We start from the raw sequence: 16,747 nt of genomic DNA, 5'->3' as shown, positions 1-16,747 counted from the left end.
AAATTTGACGTCAAATCTTGTTACTCGAATAAAAAAAAATGAATCTTGAAAGGCGTACACCACTCTTTCGCGGAAAATTTTTAGCCAAATCATGAAAAATTGTAAAGATTTATGTGGAAGCTTCAGTTAATACAGGTGACCAGTTATGGATTAGGGTAATTATTAACGCCAGGAGTCCAAAAAATATTTGAGGTTTTATTATTGGCACTATCACAATACATTATATAAAAATGCTATAAAAATAATATATACTTTAAATAAAATGACATAAATAATATCTATATGGAACTTAAGTAGTAATGTAACGTAATACTGAAATATACAGGGTGGCAATTGTATGGATCCCACTATTCGGATCTCGGCTATCTTAAAAGCCATAAGGTAGGTTAAACTAGGGCAAAATTTTTCAAATAAAAGCTTAATGAGAATACGTTTTGAAATCGGCAGTGTTGCCAATACTTCTCAATATTCGTAAAAAATTCGAATTTTGTTATTCCGTTTCTTTACTTGTAATTTAGAAACGGCACAATTTAAAATAACTATAAGCGAAACATTCTTAAGAACCTTTTATTGAAATTATCAAAAATTAGATAGTGAAATATTTTTAGATTTTGTGCATCCATAGCACTATTACGGGAAAAAGAAATTTTTTATTTTAACTCATATGGAAACTATGACACGTGCCATATCGGTGAACTTAGAAAAAGAGATTTATCCAAGTATATAACAATCGAGTATGGAGACTATAAGAAAAACTGAAGTTGCACTTTATATCCGAGAAACTTGACGCACTAGAAGAAGACCGTCAACACTGTTAAAAAGTATTCCAAAAAGGCCTAGGATGAATGTTTTATAATGTGCCATTTCTAATTAATAAGCACAAAATGGAAAAACCAAATTTCAGCTTTGATGAATATTGATATTGGCAATACCGTCGAATTGAAAACGTAGTTTTATTGAGCTTTAAGTTGCATAACTTTTTCCCAACTTAACCGCTTTCGTGTCTCTTAAGATAATCGATATGTCAATGGTAGGGCTCGTAAAACGGGCACCCTGTATAGGCAAAATTTCCTTATTTTTAGTAGTACATTATGATCATTGAGTTTATAATGTAGCAAATTATGGGAAAACATAACATTTAGTCTTCAAGATCCAATATCAAAATCTCTGTATCACAAACTTGATACCCCATAGCCAACAAAAAAGTATATGGGGAAATCAGCTAAACAATAAAACATTACCGGCAATTATCATTAGTTTAGGTTACCTAATATAATGCTTAACATAAGAGGAATGTAATTCGTATTGATAAAAATTACGTAAAAAGTCCTCGATCAAGGAACAAAAATCAGAATAAATTAAAATAAATGCAGTGTAATAAGCTCCAAAGCACCCTTAAACACAACAGTTATGGCCGCTTGACCATTTCTCCGACAACTTGTATTTATCCAAATATTCAGTTGTTCAATCACGGCTTAGTAACATAATGAATTTACGAGAGTCGGAATCAGGTGAATAAAGCTTAAGCCATGATTCAACAATTCGACTTAAGGTTATCATTTTTGTTTGCGAGTCACTGGCATTAAATTGATGCGGAAATATTAAAGTTTCGGAATATTTATGACCAAGATTTTTTTTCAGTCATTTAAATGTGTATTGTCTTCTTTTTTGTGTTTGTTCCTTAGTAGAGAATGAGGGTCGGCCAAAGAGTAAGTTTCAGGCTCAAATACAGGCGGGTATTCCAACCCGGGATAATCAACATGCGGGCTGATCTGAACCGGCGACTGTTGAACTCGGGATTGAACGGAATACTCCAAAGAGGCCGCGTTTGGAGAAAGGCAAACAGGCTAAAAAGACAAGAAAATCGGATTAAAATTATCAACAATCTACTGAAAATTTCAGCTAGAAACTTTCGGAGATAAAATGAAAAAAGCGAGAAAAGTAAGAAGAGAGAAAATGAAGAAAAATATTAAACGCTCACCTGTGACATAGGAGAGATGCATCCGACCTCCGACCCTGAATGCTGTTTTCTGAAGATGGCCCTGTGTAATTTCGGCGAACCCAAGAATGTTTTTTCTTTCTTCTCCGATTTTACGTTGAAAATTTTCGTGAGTTTGCTAGAGGTTTTAGACTGTTTCTCATCCAAATTTAACTCGAAAGCCAAGCGAGGAGTTGATTTGCTGTCCGAGCTTATTGGTAAAGATACAGGGGCGTACTGCATCGCAGACTTTAGTTTACTCCTAAAAATGCATAAGGAGATTAGGAATAATTTAGCTGCGAAATGCCTCATTTACATACCGCGAAGAATCGCCGACTCTACTGGTAAACCCCGGCAGAGACCTGGAAGACTTTTTTTCAGATGAGCCAAAACTAGTTTGCCTTTTGACTTTTCCGAATTGCCTCGAAGCCTCGTCCAGCATTCGATTTTGGGCGAATTGGATTTCGTTCACTGTTTCCGGGCAGTAAACCAATTCGTAAGATTTCTTGCCGAAGTTTGAAACCAAATTTCTATCTGACGAGTAATGCATGTTGGACAAGGTGTACTCTTCACATTCCCTAATTGTTCAGGGATGAAAAACACATACAAGGACACTCTGAGTTATCTTACCTAGACGATTCCTGTATTTTCAACGTCCTTGGTAAACTCCTATTCGACTTACTTTCAAGAGCTTTAACTGCTTTGGGATATGTACCCATTTTTGATTCGCCACTTTCAGGTTTTTGACTTCTCTTTAAGGACCCCAAGCGCTTGCCGAAACATGAACTAGTAGTCTCGTGTTTCTCAGATTGGGATGAGGACCGAGTTAACCGAGGAGGAAGAAAAGCTTCACGGTTACAATCACCACTTGAGACTTGTTTCGGTCTTATAGGCACTTCTCCTGTAGAGAAAAGAGAAAATTAGAATAATAGCAAATTTACCATTGTTTGCGACGAAAATTCTGGTGATGGGCAATCGATAGAGAAATCATAGGGTGACTCAGAAATCACATTACAAACGTATAGGATTAGTTGCCGAGTTGCGGGGCCTTAAAATTTTAGATTTTTAATATTTTTTCTTCATAGCTCTTTTTTCACTGCGTTTGCATTAACTCTTAAGATCGACGCCAGAAAAATGCCTCAAACGTCTTTATTCACTTAACTAATCGCTATGGGCACGCTACTGATGTTAACACAATTGGTAAGACTCAGGTTTTAGTATGAAGAATTTTAGGGATTTCAAACACTTGTTTTAAAGTTCAGAGATGGGTCTTGTTTTTGAGACTGCTTGAACTTTCCAAAAAAAGTCTATATAGTTGTTACAGACTACAATTTTTGGGACCTTCTGGGAACTGCTGATTTAAGCAACATTTTAAAGCCTTTAAAACGAAAAATTCATATTGAAATATCTCGAGCTACCATTTACAGTTTCTGAGACATAGCCAGTAAGTTTTCTTATCTCTGGATTCGAGGGTTGTTATGTTTAAAATTATTTAAACTATTGTTAAAACTGTTTTAAGCAGTTCAAAATAAAATCTAAAACGGCATATTAAAAAAACACTTCGTTTTTATAAAAAACATATTCTGAGGACACAGGGATAGGTGCTATTTACCCTGAAGGAAACATTACTGGGATCCTTTATTGATTATACAGAATCTGCCAGATTTAATTGTCAGGACTTTAAGAACGCTCAGAACAAGACCTTTGAAGTTGAATTAGCTCTTATCAACAAAAGTTCTAGCCATTTTTTTCGTGACCGTTTTACAGGGTGATAACGTTAAACATTTTCATTATTTCCGAATTTTCAAAGTATTTCAATATCTATGATATTTATGATAGCTGTGAAATATCTATTATTGATGTTCACAGCTCTAATGCAAGCCGCTCAAGGGCAATAAATTTAAAGAATCACATTTATGACGAAACGGCGACAGATACGAAAGAATATCAAGAGGTACTTTGGTCTATAATTGGATGTTCCATCCCACGAGAATCCTCATTTCCTTTCCAACAGGTATTTGATTTTTATTCTTGCGACACTTCATAAGAGGATTCGGTGCGTAAAATTTAGTTTAAGACGCTTTAGAGTTCGGAATTAAAACTCAGAAATGAAGCCTGTGCTTACATTAGTAACCCGCCTCACAGTGTGCTTTTCTAACCATTCTTGAAGTCGTAATCCTAAAACTTCGGACATTCTGTATTAGGCTGCAAGCGAATCCCCTCCCCACAGACTTGACCACAATAAGCGAAACGAAGTAGTGGTCTATTCCCGGGCCAAGTTCGGGGGATACCCGATTTGTTTTCTGCATGTTGTCACTGTTGCCACAACACATCAATAGAAGGTTCATAGTTGATGTATCAGGTTGTTCGGAAAGTAATTTCGTTTTTTTATGTGAAAATGAATGACAGTTTTCGTATAATAAACAAATGCTTTATTAAATTATATATTGGCCGTTCTGGTCCAACACCTTTTGCCATCTTTCTGGTAGTAGCATAATTCCACGCTCATAAAATTTTTTGTCTTTGCTGGCAAAAAACTGATCGAGGTGGTTTTTGACCTCATCATTTGAGATGAAAGTTTTACCGTCTAAAAAATTTTGGAGTGACCGGAACAAATAATAATCCGATGGTGCCAGGTCTGGAGAATATGGTGGGTGTGGCATTGTGTCCCATTCAAGCTGTAAAAGCTTTTGGCGAGTGACCAAACTTGTGTGAGGTCTCGCGTTGTCTTGGTGAAACACTACACCTTTTCTGTTGATTAGTTCGGGTCTTTTCTGTTGAAGTGCATCCTTCAGTTTGTCCAGCTGCTGGCAGTAGACTTCCGAATTAATCGTTGTGTTATCCGGTAAAAGCTCAAAAAAAACGATTCCTTTAAAATCCCACCAAACAGACAGCATCACCTTTTTTTGGTGAATATCGGCTTTGGAAATGGTTTGAGTCGATTCATCTTTTTTGCTCCATGACCTCTTGCGTTTGACGTTGTTGTATACAACCCATTTTTCGTCCCCAGTAATGATGCGCTTCAAAAACGGATCATTTTTGTCACGTTTGAGAAGCGAATCGCAGACGTCAATGCGGCGACACAGATTTCTCTCTGTGAGAACATGGGGAACCCATATATCGAGCTTCGAGGATAATCCCAGGCCTTTCAAGTGGTCATAAACTGTTGAATTCGATAAATTTAACTTCAATCCGATCTCACGTGTTGTTATTCGACGGTTCGCATCAACTAATGCCTTTATGGCGTCTTTATCAGCTTCAACCGGCCTTCCCGAACGTGGTGCATCTTCGACATCAAAATTGCCAGATCGAAATTTAGAGAACCAGTTCTGACACTGGCGTACTGTCAACACACCTTCTCCATACACATCGGTCAATTTCTTTCTGGCTTGAACAGCATTTTTACCCTTTCTGTAGTAAAACAGTAGGATATGTCGAAAATGCTGCTTATCGCTCTCCATATTTAAAAGGGCACCAACCAAAAACTACTGCGTAGAATTAATTGAAATGTTTCACACACAAGCCTTGTTATATGAGCTCTCAAAGCATATAAAAATTATATGGCTTAAGTGTGAGGTTAAGTGCAAAAAAATACCATTAAATCCTCTGTCGGGAAAAAACGAAATTACTTTCCGAACAACCTAATACAATTTTTTTAATTAACACTAATCCATACCTTTTCTAAATATCTATATATTTATCTATATATTCTGTAATAATTAAAACGACCTTTTAACAGGTGTATTAAACACGTTTAAAACAAAATAAACCGTTTTAAACAATTAAAAAACAAATAAAAACAAAAGTAAAGAACAAAATTATAAAGATATATTGAATATTATAGAATCGTACCTTTAGTTGTACCGCAATTGCACCAGTACATCCGATAATATAATATAGAATTTATACAAATATCACCAGTTCAAGCGGAAACATAGGGATTGTTCAAGTGAGAGAAGGACCGCATAAGTTTCAATATGCCTCCGACAAAGACCAACGAAGTGGGCGGAGTCAGTTCGGCCAGCGTATCTACTTCAATTTTTAAATTAGTATCGATTTCGCTGCCAATATCAGAACAAAAAGCATCAATGTAAATAAATGGAAGAAAAATGAAAACCCAATAACTCTGCACTTTAAAATCGAAATTCCTCACATGCTTTACCTGCACTGGTCAATTTATTTACTTTCCGATATCGTTTTAAACGATAAACGAATCATTCCGTTCCGTTTATCAGTCGACCTCGAGTTTACAACCAGTGTAGTCGGCTCAGTCTTGGACCCATCAAAATATCATAAATAAATATAAGCGAATTCAGATCATCACATTCACCAATGACGTACCTAAGCTGTGCTATAATGGGGAGAAGTACAATAATTTATAAATAAGTAAAAATTCGAAACTAATTTAATCCATCACAAGAACTTATATCAGTAAAAATTCTAAAACGGTGAGAGATCTGACAACTGGATCGGGACTGACTCCGCCCACTTCAACCGCTAGCTTCGCAACGCACTTCGTTGTTCTTTGTCGGGAGCACTTTAAAACTTATGCGGTCCTTCTCCCACTTGCACAATCCCTACGTTTCCACTGGCCCTGGTGATACCTCTATAGCTTTTAACACCTACTATCCCCATCTATCCAAGTAATCCTTTATTTCATTAAGGACAACCAAGAGACCTTATGTTATTAATATTAACAGAGTTTCAATCAACTTTAAAATGGAATCTCAAAATCTAATAAACTTGACATCACTGTTAGGAATTAAATTCGTTTATCAGCTTACCATAAACCACATCCGGCTTTATCATATTCAAGTCGATCTGCACCTGATCGAACTCGAAATGCGGATTTTTCCGGCTCTCTTCGAACTCCCGGATCATTAGCTCCTCCAGAGTAACCAACCCGCTTGGAGCATCGTTTCCATGGCGCTCTCTATTCGATTTGCCGTTGGTAGGTGTAAACTCGCTAATGATCACGTTACTGGCCAAACTTGGATTGCTGGCGTGGACGTAATTGCCAGGTTTGAACTTGTTTTTTGGGATTTCGGCGCCGGTTGGAACACGCACTGGCTGATCCATTGACAGATTGGGTACGCTGCTGTTCTGGATTTGAGTCAGATTGGTAGGGCCGAACATGGGCACGTGGGAGGTGAAGTTGCCGGTGCGCACGCTTGCATGAGTCGGCTCGTTTCGTATTTTCCTTTAATATAAATTTCGCCATTTTTAAATACATTTTTTAAGAGAATGCCAAAGTACCTCATTCCATAACGAATAACATTATTCAACTATCTATGTTGTTTCTTTGTGTTAATGTTTGCATGCTCTACGAAAATTGTGGAATCTTCCAGTTATAAGATTTTAGGTGTACAGGGTGCTCGCTTTACGAGTCTCGACATTGGGACCTCAGTTGCCTTAACGAGATACGAGGGTGGTAAAATTAGGGCAGAGTTGTGCAAATTAAAGCTTAATAAGGGTACTTTTTAAACCAACGGCGTGCCAATATTTTCCTCAATATTTGGGGAAAACTGAAATTTTATCTCTTCTTTTTATGCTTATAATTCTGAAATGGCACGGCCGAGCGATTTAATAAAAAAACTGAAAAAAAGTGATCATATCCTCCTTACCTGTACGACCTAAACTGCGCAGTTGGCACCGGTACATTGCTCTTCGAGGAGCTGCCGCTGGACTTATTAAAAAACCACTTCCTGTCCAAACTGGTGCTGCCCGATTGACCCACATCGGGCGACTTTTTCAACCCGAATTTCTTCAAAGATCCGAACTTTTTTAAGGAATCAGATTTTTCAGATGAGGAGACTTTCGGTCTGTCCGTGTCGGAATCGTCGGACTCCGAGTACGGCTTTCCGTCCTGGATTTTGGCCGGATCGAATTGTAAGCACGCCGGACGAATCAGATCCAGCCAGTTCTGAAGTGTATCCAGATCTTCAGCCGAGAAATAGAATACTGTGCCTGTGTGGTAAACTTTGAAGGCGTTGGAACGAGATTTCACCTGAAATGGGTGTAGGGAGTTTTCATAAATGTTTGAAGGACGGTTGTTCAATTTTAGGAGTGAAGTGTTTCTTGAGGATAATGCATGCATCCAGTTATTTTGTCACTAAATTGACGTTATACTTCTTGAACTCATAACTTCCTTGGTATAATCTACGTTCCTTTTAAGATTTTGTATTGCGATCTTACCTCACTGGCAACCGCAACTGTGAAATCGTGCAAAAATATCAAACAAGCCGCTCTCGGATCCTCCTTGTTTTTGTACCCGTAGAGGCAATTTCCCAACAGCACAAACCACCTCTTTTCCCAATGGACATTTTGTGTATGTCGGTTCCTCAACCTCTGATACAAAAATCCCTGAATTTCGGCGGGAGATAAATCGTTCACGGTGACCTTTCTTCGCTCTAAACATGAAACTGGAAGTTAAAGAAGACCCAGCAGAATGGAATTATCTTAATAGAAATTTAATAGACCAAAAGATTTAAAACTATAACAAATATGTATGTACTTAGAAATCTGGAAACGGCTTAACAACTAAGAAAATATAAACCCTAGATTTATGAATTTTAATATACCGAGGATCGGTTAACGACTGGCAGATGAAGCGTTTTGAGAATTGAAGCTAAAGCTCAGCCAACGGTTGAAGAAAAGGCAGCTAGAGCCAAATCTGGTCTTAAATGACGGGTCCAAAGGTCATCGATCATACGAATCGTGGTTGAACACATACGAACACGCAAAATCTCTGCTAATTAACGACACACATTAAAATGAAAGAAAAATTGAAAATCCGTCGAAAAATAGTCTTTTGACCCGCCAATTAAGAATATATTGGACTATATCTAAAACGCCTCCACAATTGACAGGGACACTTTAAATGTTAGCCATTACTGTAAGTTACTTCTTCATATGCAGATTATTTCCCAAAAATACCAAACAGCCATCGTTTCTAATCTACAATTTTAATGCATATCTTTGTGGCATGTCCTCTACCGAATTTCAACAGTTTTACCATTTTGTCCACACTTTCGGCCTCTGTAACTCAGCAAACTCATGAAATGACAGACAATAAAAGCTACTTACTTGCGACTAGATTGTTCTTTTTTCTAGCCGATTTTCCTTTATTCATCATCGTCTTCACTATACTATTCGTAGGAGAGACCTTCACTTCAGCAGAACTCTTATGAAAATCATAGCTCATGCTTCCTTTTATAACCCCAGATTCCATTTCGCTACCATCCATTTTGCCTACAGTCAAAGCGTTCGGAGTTGTTTTAGGATCAAACTTTCCTTTGTTGTGGCCCTCGAAGGTCTGTTTTATTTGTACTGGGACTAAATAATCGTTGGAGTCCGTAGACCTAATACTATGAGTACTGCCAATTGCTTTTGGGTCCATGTTTGAAGATTCTGGAAATTCAAAAGTTCTTCTTATTGCCGGCATGTTCTGAGTGGATTTTGGTGTGTCCGGGAGGATTATTGGTTTGGGACTGTCAGCCGGATAAGCCGGTTTCTGCTCGAAACTCTTCCTCGGAGGAGGTTTCGGAGGTTGCTCTCTTCTTTCTACCACAATTACGCTATCTTCAAATGTTTCTTCGGCAGACACATTAATAACCACATTCTCATTTCTGGTCTCCACCAAATAGTTTGTCTGATTGGACGAATCAGAAGAATCCTCTTTGAAAGGTGAGTCGTATGGTTCTTTGGTGATGGGTGATGTCTCAGTGATGGTTTCGGGTATTTTCGGAATGATGTCTGGTAGTTTGTCCAAGATAGGTCGGGTGACTTGAGGAGGAGGGGAGTCAAAATCTGAAGGATCTTCTCCTGAAATGGGTAATGCTCGATGATACGAACTTTTAATAAGAGAAAATTTGCTTTTAAGAGTTATGAATAGCAAGAAAAGACAGTTATTCGTTCACTATGAAGGGTTGATTTGTGACCAATTTTTTAAGACACAAATAAAGCTCAAAGAAGGGACCTTCAGGGACCAAGAATTTTGGTTATTTTTAATAAATTAAGACTTTTCCATAACACGTAGTTCTAAAGCTGTTAACTATTTATAAACAATAATTTAATTCATCGAGTAATATTTTGTAAACGCGTCTAAGACGTTCCTGAATTTTAAACAATAATAAAGCAATTTTCCCTGCAGTGCAGAGGTCTAAAACTGGGTCTCTACATAAGAAAAAACAAAGGCAGGTTATTGTAATTTTTTCGTTAAAAAAACTCTCGTGAATGGTTCATGATGTGTCAACTTGTTCAGAACTTTCATGAATAATTCTATAAAATTCACCAACACTAGAAAATGAAAATAAGACACCGTTATTTTCTTTTAAAAATATCATGGCAATAGGTAGCCTGTCAATGACAGCTACCAGGCGACGAAGTTGCCATATCGTGAATATTTTCTTCAGATTCCAGAAAAATCTCCGTTCAAACAATACTTGAAAAAAACTACATTTTACCTGTCAAATCATAGGCTGGCGTGCTATGGCTCTTATCCAGTCGACCCCTGGGTTTACTGGACACACTTCTGGGGGGCACTGCAGGCTTCTTAACTTCGGGTTTCAGGGGCACTTCCGGAGATTTCTTAATCTGCGTACGAGGCAGCACTCGAGGTTTCGGAGACGAAACTTTGCTGTTCGTTTCGTCAAATTTCCTGATCATGCTATGCACGTTGATGTCGGCAAGACTCGGGTCTCTTATGCAGGAAGCGACTTGCTTGTCAGAGTCTGCTGAGGCACCATCGGACACCATATTACTTCTGTCAGTCAAATCCTTCCCCTCGTCGATGAAACTGATGTTCTCCCCGCTCATACTTGACAAACTGTTCACACTAACACTTTTATCCTCATTCAAGTTAGTCCCCTGCGGCTTCAAATCCAGCAAATCCACCTTATTCTCCATTTTCCCATTGTTCTCTGCCCTTGTTTTCATGGCATCTGATTTGTCCTCGAAATTAACCTTCTTCTTGACGCTGCTATGGTTCGATATGTTTCTGTCTTTAAAGCTCGTTTTTCGGCTGTGAGTGTGTGCTAGTCCTATAACTGTGGTAGGTCGGGGACTAGCGTCCAGTCCTACGTTGCAGCTCACACTTTTATCACGAAGGAAATTCGAACCTTCATCGAATTTGTTTTTGTCGATATGATAGGTGCTGGTGGTGTGATTGGAGTTGTTTCTTGATTGCAGGAGATCCCAATACTGTAACGAAAAACTTCGCTTTATGCCAAATGTAGGCTAAATACTTAAAGATGACCTTCACCAAATCCGCTATTACCCATACAAACAAACACCCATATTTGCCCATTTTAAACCTCACCTTTAAAATTTTTAGTACTAAACGATACGCAGTCTGACGGGACCCCACATAACACTACTATGACTAAAGATAATACAATCTACACTTCGATGATAAACAAACTAATGAGAAGTTATAGTGCAAAAGCGGGGAATATCTTAATTCCAATTAATGCCGATTGACCGAGTGTTAGACTAGACATCCGACCAGCTTTATTGAATGCAGAATACATGCTCCATCGGCGGACTGTTGTTCTTATCTCAAGTACAGGATGCGAGGGAGCGATATAATAAATTTGAGATTGATACAGACATTCTTTCGGCAAACAGTTAAATAAATTGCTTATCGTCTCTGTTGAACGTTAAAGTCATGGAAACGGTTTATCAATGGGAGGCTAATATTGTCATAATAGTTTTTTTAATGTGGCCTGGTTAAACGATGTGTGAATGGATGTTAATGAAACAACATAAATGTACACAGTGCTAGCCTTTTAAACTTATTAAAAGGGAAGTTTGGATCGTTATTGACAAATATTTGATGTCCTTATAGTTTTGGTTCATGTTGGGAAATCCAAATTAGGTGAGAACAGAAAGGGTGCCCAGGCAGCATTTTGCTTCATCACCTGCAAATGTTGATGTTTGACCTTTCATAAGGTCCGTTTAAAAAAAAATCTCTAAAGTGCTCTTGTAACAAAAGTTTTCACCTAAAAGACTTTGATCAAATTAGTTAAAAAGCACTATAGAACATTTTTATTTGAACACCCATTACTACACATATGCTTATGGTTTTTAGGGTACCCCAATCGGTAATTTAAGCAAACTTTTCAGATACAGGCAAAATCCTACAAAACAAGTGAAACTTTCATGTTCTGTATCTAAAATGAAGTTTTATCTATGCAAATTTGGCCTCGCGTGTTTGACCGGTCTTCATCGGTCATTGGTCGAAAGCTCACAATCAAATATGGACGGTCGAAAAAATTGACCCTGTCGCTGTACGCACTGACGCGAATGTCCGAATTCGCTATAAGACGTGCCCTAAATTGATCTGACACCAGAAACAGTGGCGTAACAGTCTACATCGGTTTGACAGAACTTATGTAAAAATTATCAAAAAAAAATCAGTCCGCTTCAGAGTTTTCATCTGGTGAGATCAAGGCCCATCGGCAAGGCTGATAGACCCGTGTCTGACCTATATTCATATATTCACATTTTCGTAGCTTATAAGTAAATAAAGTTGCTACTTTCGCTACTTCCAGCGGGTGCGCGGGGCAAGAGGGGGTGGGCACGATTGACTTATGAAGCACGTATTCAAACGCATAACCAAGTGACTTTTCTTTAATAAATGTTCAATATCTACACCATTGCCAAAAGGCATCAATTTTGCGGTACTATCAATTCTTCAGATTCTAAAATTTGATTTTAAAAAATTTAGCATAAGAAAAACACACGTCCGTCTACTGATTTTGGAATAGCAAACACTGAACCCATTTGTTTTCATTCACATTCTTAAATAAAAATGGCGTCAATTATGAGCCTAAATACCACCAGATGTTCTTACATATGGAAAATTTTATTAAAACTTCTAGCTATAGAATACACGTTTCTATGGATTTTTGTGATAATTAATTTTGTACGTATTTTTCTGTTTTTGGAATTAATACCCCCAAGCGTAACATTTCATTAAAAAAAAATAGCAATAAATAAGCATACATCAACCTATTGATTTTTGCAATAGTCAATTTGGTGTGTAAATTTTTTTTAGTAATTTTCCATTGCCGTACATTCATCTAATTTTACTTGATGTTTACTTGAGCCATCTTTTGAATCTTCTGTAAATGTTAGTGATGAGTAAGTTATAGAATTTCTCGGCTTGAAAATTCATTCATATCCCCATCTATTTGTTGTACATAATAAAACTCGTTGTCTTCCTCTGGTATTTGACCCTTTCGCTTATCAGTGTAGCTTATTCTTCGCTTCAATTGGACTTTTTTCCCACTTAATCTAATATTTTATCTAATTCAGTGCTTTTTAGTATTCCAGGTAAAGATTTTTCTTATTTGTTGAATATGTTTTACATAAAAAAAAACCGTATTTTGAAAACCATTATTACTAACTAATCCCATATAAAACCACTACGAAACACCAAAAATGCAGACGAAGAACCAAGTTTTGTCAAAACCTTGCCAAAAAGAAACTTCTTTACTTTCTGCCTGAACTTCAATCCAGATGGTTGGGGTCTTAATTCTAAAGGAAGGTTATTCGAGCTTTTTGCAACCGTAAATGAATTAATCTTTTTGAGTTAGAGGAAAGTGAGAGGATTTGCAAATTTTAGGTTTTTTCCAGATATCCCGGACCACTAGGAATCTTCTAATTCCCAAAAAGGCATTTTAATAAATGATCCATTGCGCGTGTTTACCACAACTTAACAAACCTTGTGTCTGTTATGGTTTCCAAGATCCTAATGATAACTCTGGAATTTGGGACATCCTATATTTACATTCATATAAGCCGGCAGTAAAGATGGTCTTTTTTTTCTTAAAGTTGCTTATAGTGATTGTAAGACTGCCTTAACAATAACGAAATTTTATTATTATTAACACTATAAAACAACTTACAATACTCACTTGAACCTAAAATATCCAGATAAACCTAGAAATGCCGAGATATTCAACGTTAAAAAACTGGTAAAAACTAGGTACTTCCGACGTATTGGAAATTTTCAGGAAAATTTCTGAAGTCACCCTTATACAATTAGAGAAAAGTAATTTGATAGTTGTTTTAATTGGGAAAAGCCGGCTGTTAACAATATTGACTTTTAAAAAGTTCCAAAATGAGACTGTGATGAGCAATATGGAGTAGGTATCTAAGAAGAGATCATTTTTAAATCACCTATGATCAATCCAACTATTTTTCACATTGCCATGGAAACAAGCCTTAAAGAACCCACGAAATAGCAAGCCTAAATCAGCCAAAAATGAATATCTATACAATACAAATAAAACAAATCAAAATTCAACTATCAAATAAATAAAAATAATATTATCAAAAACTTATTTTTGAAAATTAAATTTAACATAATTCATACCTCCTCAATAGAAGTTGTCGGCCTCTTATTAGTAGGAGTAGTACCAGTGATGGTATTTCTCCTCTGCAATATAGGCCTGGGCTTAACTGGGTACATCCTGAAACCTTCCAGAGGACTATCGGGAGGTTCACTGTCACTACTACTTAACTCTGTTTCAGCATTATTAATATCATCCTCAGACCTTAACAAAATTGAAATGTTCCACAGAAACTAAAGCATTTGTAAGTACTTACTTTGTAATTGTAATGGGTGGTAAATCAATAATAGGCATTAATCTTGGGGACGGCAAGCTATCATTCCACTTGCACCAATTCTCAGAACTTTTCTTCCTGCTGGGCAATCTATAAGGTTTCATGTAAATCTGACCATAAACTTTAGAGTGTCTGGGCCCTTTTTTTAGGGTCAACACTATTTCAGGAGAAGCCTCTTGGAGCAAATGCATAACTTTCTTTGCCTGCCACCCCACTACAGTTTGATAGTTGACTTGAACTATCTCATCACCTACAAATAAATTACATACTCCAAAAGCTAATAAACGAGACAATTTAACTATAGATATTACCTTCTTCAATTTTTCTATTACCATGGGCAGGTGATCCATACTTAATATCAACAATTTGATGCACAGGATGATAATTTGGCATAATGTAAAATCCCAAATCCTGTTCTTTTTTCTTTAATGTGGCTAAATCTAGAGAGGCTGGTTGAAGAACCATAGGATCACAAATTTCCTTTAAAATAGTCATATTTGAGTAAATGTTTTCAGAGTGTTGATATTAACAAAATACAAACATTTACATCATAAACAGGCATTTAACTTCATTGAAGTATACACTTACTTGAATAATATAATCTGCAATTTTAGCTAGTTGATCACAATCCTTTTTAATGTTCAAAACTGGGTTTTCAGAAAATTTTCCTCTTAATGGTATATATGCCATGTCAATACTCAAATTCAACAAGCTCCTTTTATTTTCTATGTAATCTTTATCTCCAATAAACGGAGACCTAAAACAAGCAACTTTCAACAATAGAAGATGTTTCAAAATTACAAATTTCTTACCTATCTAACCACAGCACCAAAGGCTTTATTGCCTCCACAATATTATGGACATCAGACATTACTTGAGTTTTAACAGAATCACTATTCTCATCGACTAACAAAAGTTCTTTGTATAGAGAGTTGGCCGCACAAGACAATTTAAGGGCTAACATTTGTAGGTTTTCTCTATCTAGTTCATAATGCTAAAATAATAGTTCAACTAAAACACCTCTAGTCTCTAGGAGATGTTTTTATCATTTTTGTTAAAATAAAATCATTGAAACTTGAAGTCAGACAAAAATAATGACAACTTACAAAGTTTCTTAAATGTTCAACAGCTTCTAATATAATTTCCTGATGCCCTATCTTTTTTACTCCTAAGTTGTCAAGATCATCGGCTCGGAAATTCAACAACTGGTGTCCAGTAACACCATTATTTAAAAATGCAGCTTGATATTGCATAATTACATTATCTAGGCCTAAAGAGGCAAATACAAGGAATCATTTCAAAATTGGGATTTTTGCATCTTTCATTAAACTCACCTTTCAGCCAGTACATTACTTGTTCAACTGACCAATCCTTCACGTTAACATAGGCCATGTTTAAAAGGATTGAGAAGAACCCAAAAATAATTGGTAATTTGAGTCTTAACAAAATTAAATTGAAAGCTTATCACATGTTTTTGCTGTATTAGTCACTAATCGATTTAGATAAATATTCTCAATTTTCGCGATATGATTAAATTATTCATAGTTTATTAAATTTTAAGGTGAAGGTGAAAAGGTGAAGGAGAAAATAATAATTTTAGATTGTTTCTAGAAGTTTGTAAATAAAAACTGAAATAAGAAATAACACAAATGTCACAACATACAAAATACAAACAAGTTGACACAAGTTTTGAATCTACCGATGAATTTGAAATAAAGGAACAGCTATCTATCTCACTTTTACCTGCGGCTAAATGTGAGAACAAATACAGTAGAATTTGATATTTCTCTGCATTATTTAACATTAATGACCTATTATGTCTAGAAGCAGCAACGGCAACAATGCGTTTCTAATGGGCATTATAATTCTTTTTTCAAAGAAGCGTAATATTACCGAAGGCCTTTTACAATTATTAATAAATAAATATTTAAATTTTTATAACTATGTATGAAAATATAGTACAGATTTATAAGTTTATTTTTAAGGGTTTTGAATTATTAAGAAAACCACAAGTGAAAATTTGCTTTTTAGTACATAATTACTGAAGGTTCCTAGGATATGATAAACTTAAAATAGGAATTTAACAATTTTTTAATAATCATTTCTAATTCACCTTTTTGTGCAGAGAACTTTTCA

The 16,747-nt window shown here is 36.3% G+C and overlaps 1 protein-coding gene across 1 annotated transcript; it reads right to left on the bottom strand.

Moving 5' to 3' along the window:
• Positions 1-175: 175 nt before the first annotated feature.
• Positions 176-16,197, bottom strand: cnk (connector enhancer of ksr). The gene is made up of 16 exons (XM_066397509.1): positions 15,946-16,197; positions 15,718-15,881; positions 15,424-15,605; positions 15,200-15,368; positions 14,923-15,091; positions 14,594-14,861; positions 14,361-14,541; positions 10,444-11,179; positions 9,065-9,802; positions 8,174-8,388; positions 7,603-7,985; positions 6,763-7,178; positions 2,609-2,879; positions 2,299-2,556; positions 1,982-2,240; positions 176-1,847 (listed from the first exon to the last, which is right to left on the bottom strand). Exons 1-16 carry the CDS (start codon positions 16,001-16,003, stop codon positions 1,638-1,640), a joined length of 4,677 nt encoding a protein of 1,558 aa, XP_066253606.1. The 5' UTR covers positions 16,004-16,197; the 3' UTR covers positions 176-1,637.
• Between the last annotated feature and the right edge of the window lie 550 nt (positions 16,198-16,747).

This window comes from Euwallacea similis, chromosome 15 (genome assembly GCF_039881205.1).
Source record: "Euwallacea similis isolate ESF13 chromosome 15, ESF131.1, whole genome shotgun sequence".
NCBI lineage: Eukaryota > Metazoa > Arthropoda > Insecta > Coleoptera > Curculionidae > Euwallacea > Euwallacea similis.
Note: the sequence above shows the minus strand (reverse complement) of the source record. Positions and strands in the feature narration are given on the sequence as shown.

What these genes read in the sequence shown, in the direction of transcription:
- cnk (XM_066397509.1), bottom strand. Translation starts at nt 16,003, where the DNA reads ATGGCCTATGTTAACGTGAAGGATTGGTCAGTTGAACAAGTAATGTAC. An exon ending in TTGCAGATTATATTATTCAA is followed by an intron (nt 15,092 to 15,199) that starts GTAAGTGTATAC and finishes ACTATTTTAAAG; the next exon opens with GAAATTTGTGATCCTATGGT. An exon ending in GCGCAGTTTAGGTCGTACAG is followed by an intron (nt 7,179 to 7,602) that starts GTAAGGAGGATA and finishes TTTATATTAAAG; the next exon opens with GAAAATACGAAACGAGCCGA.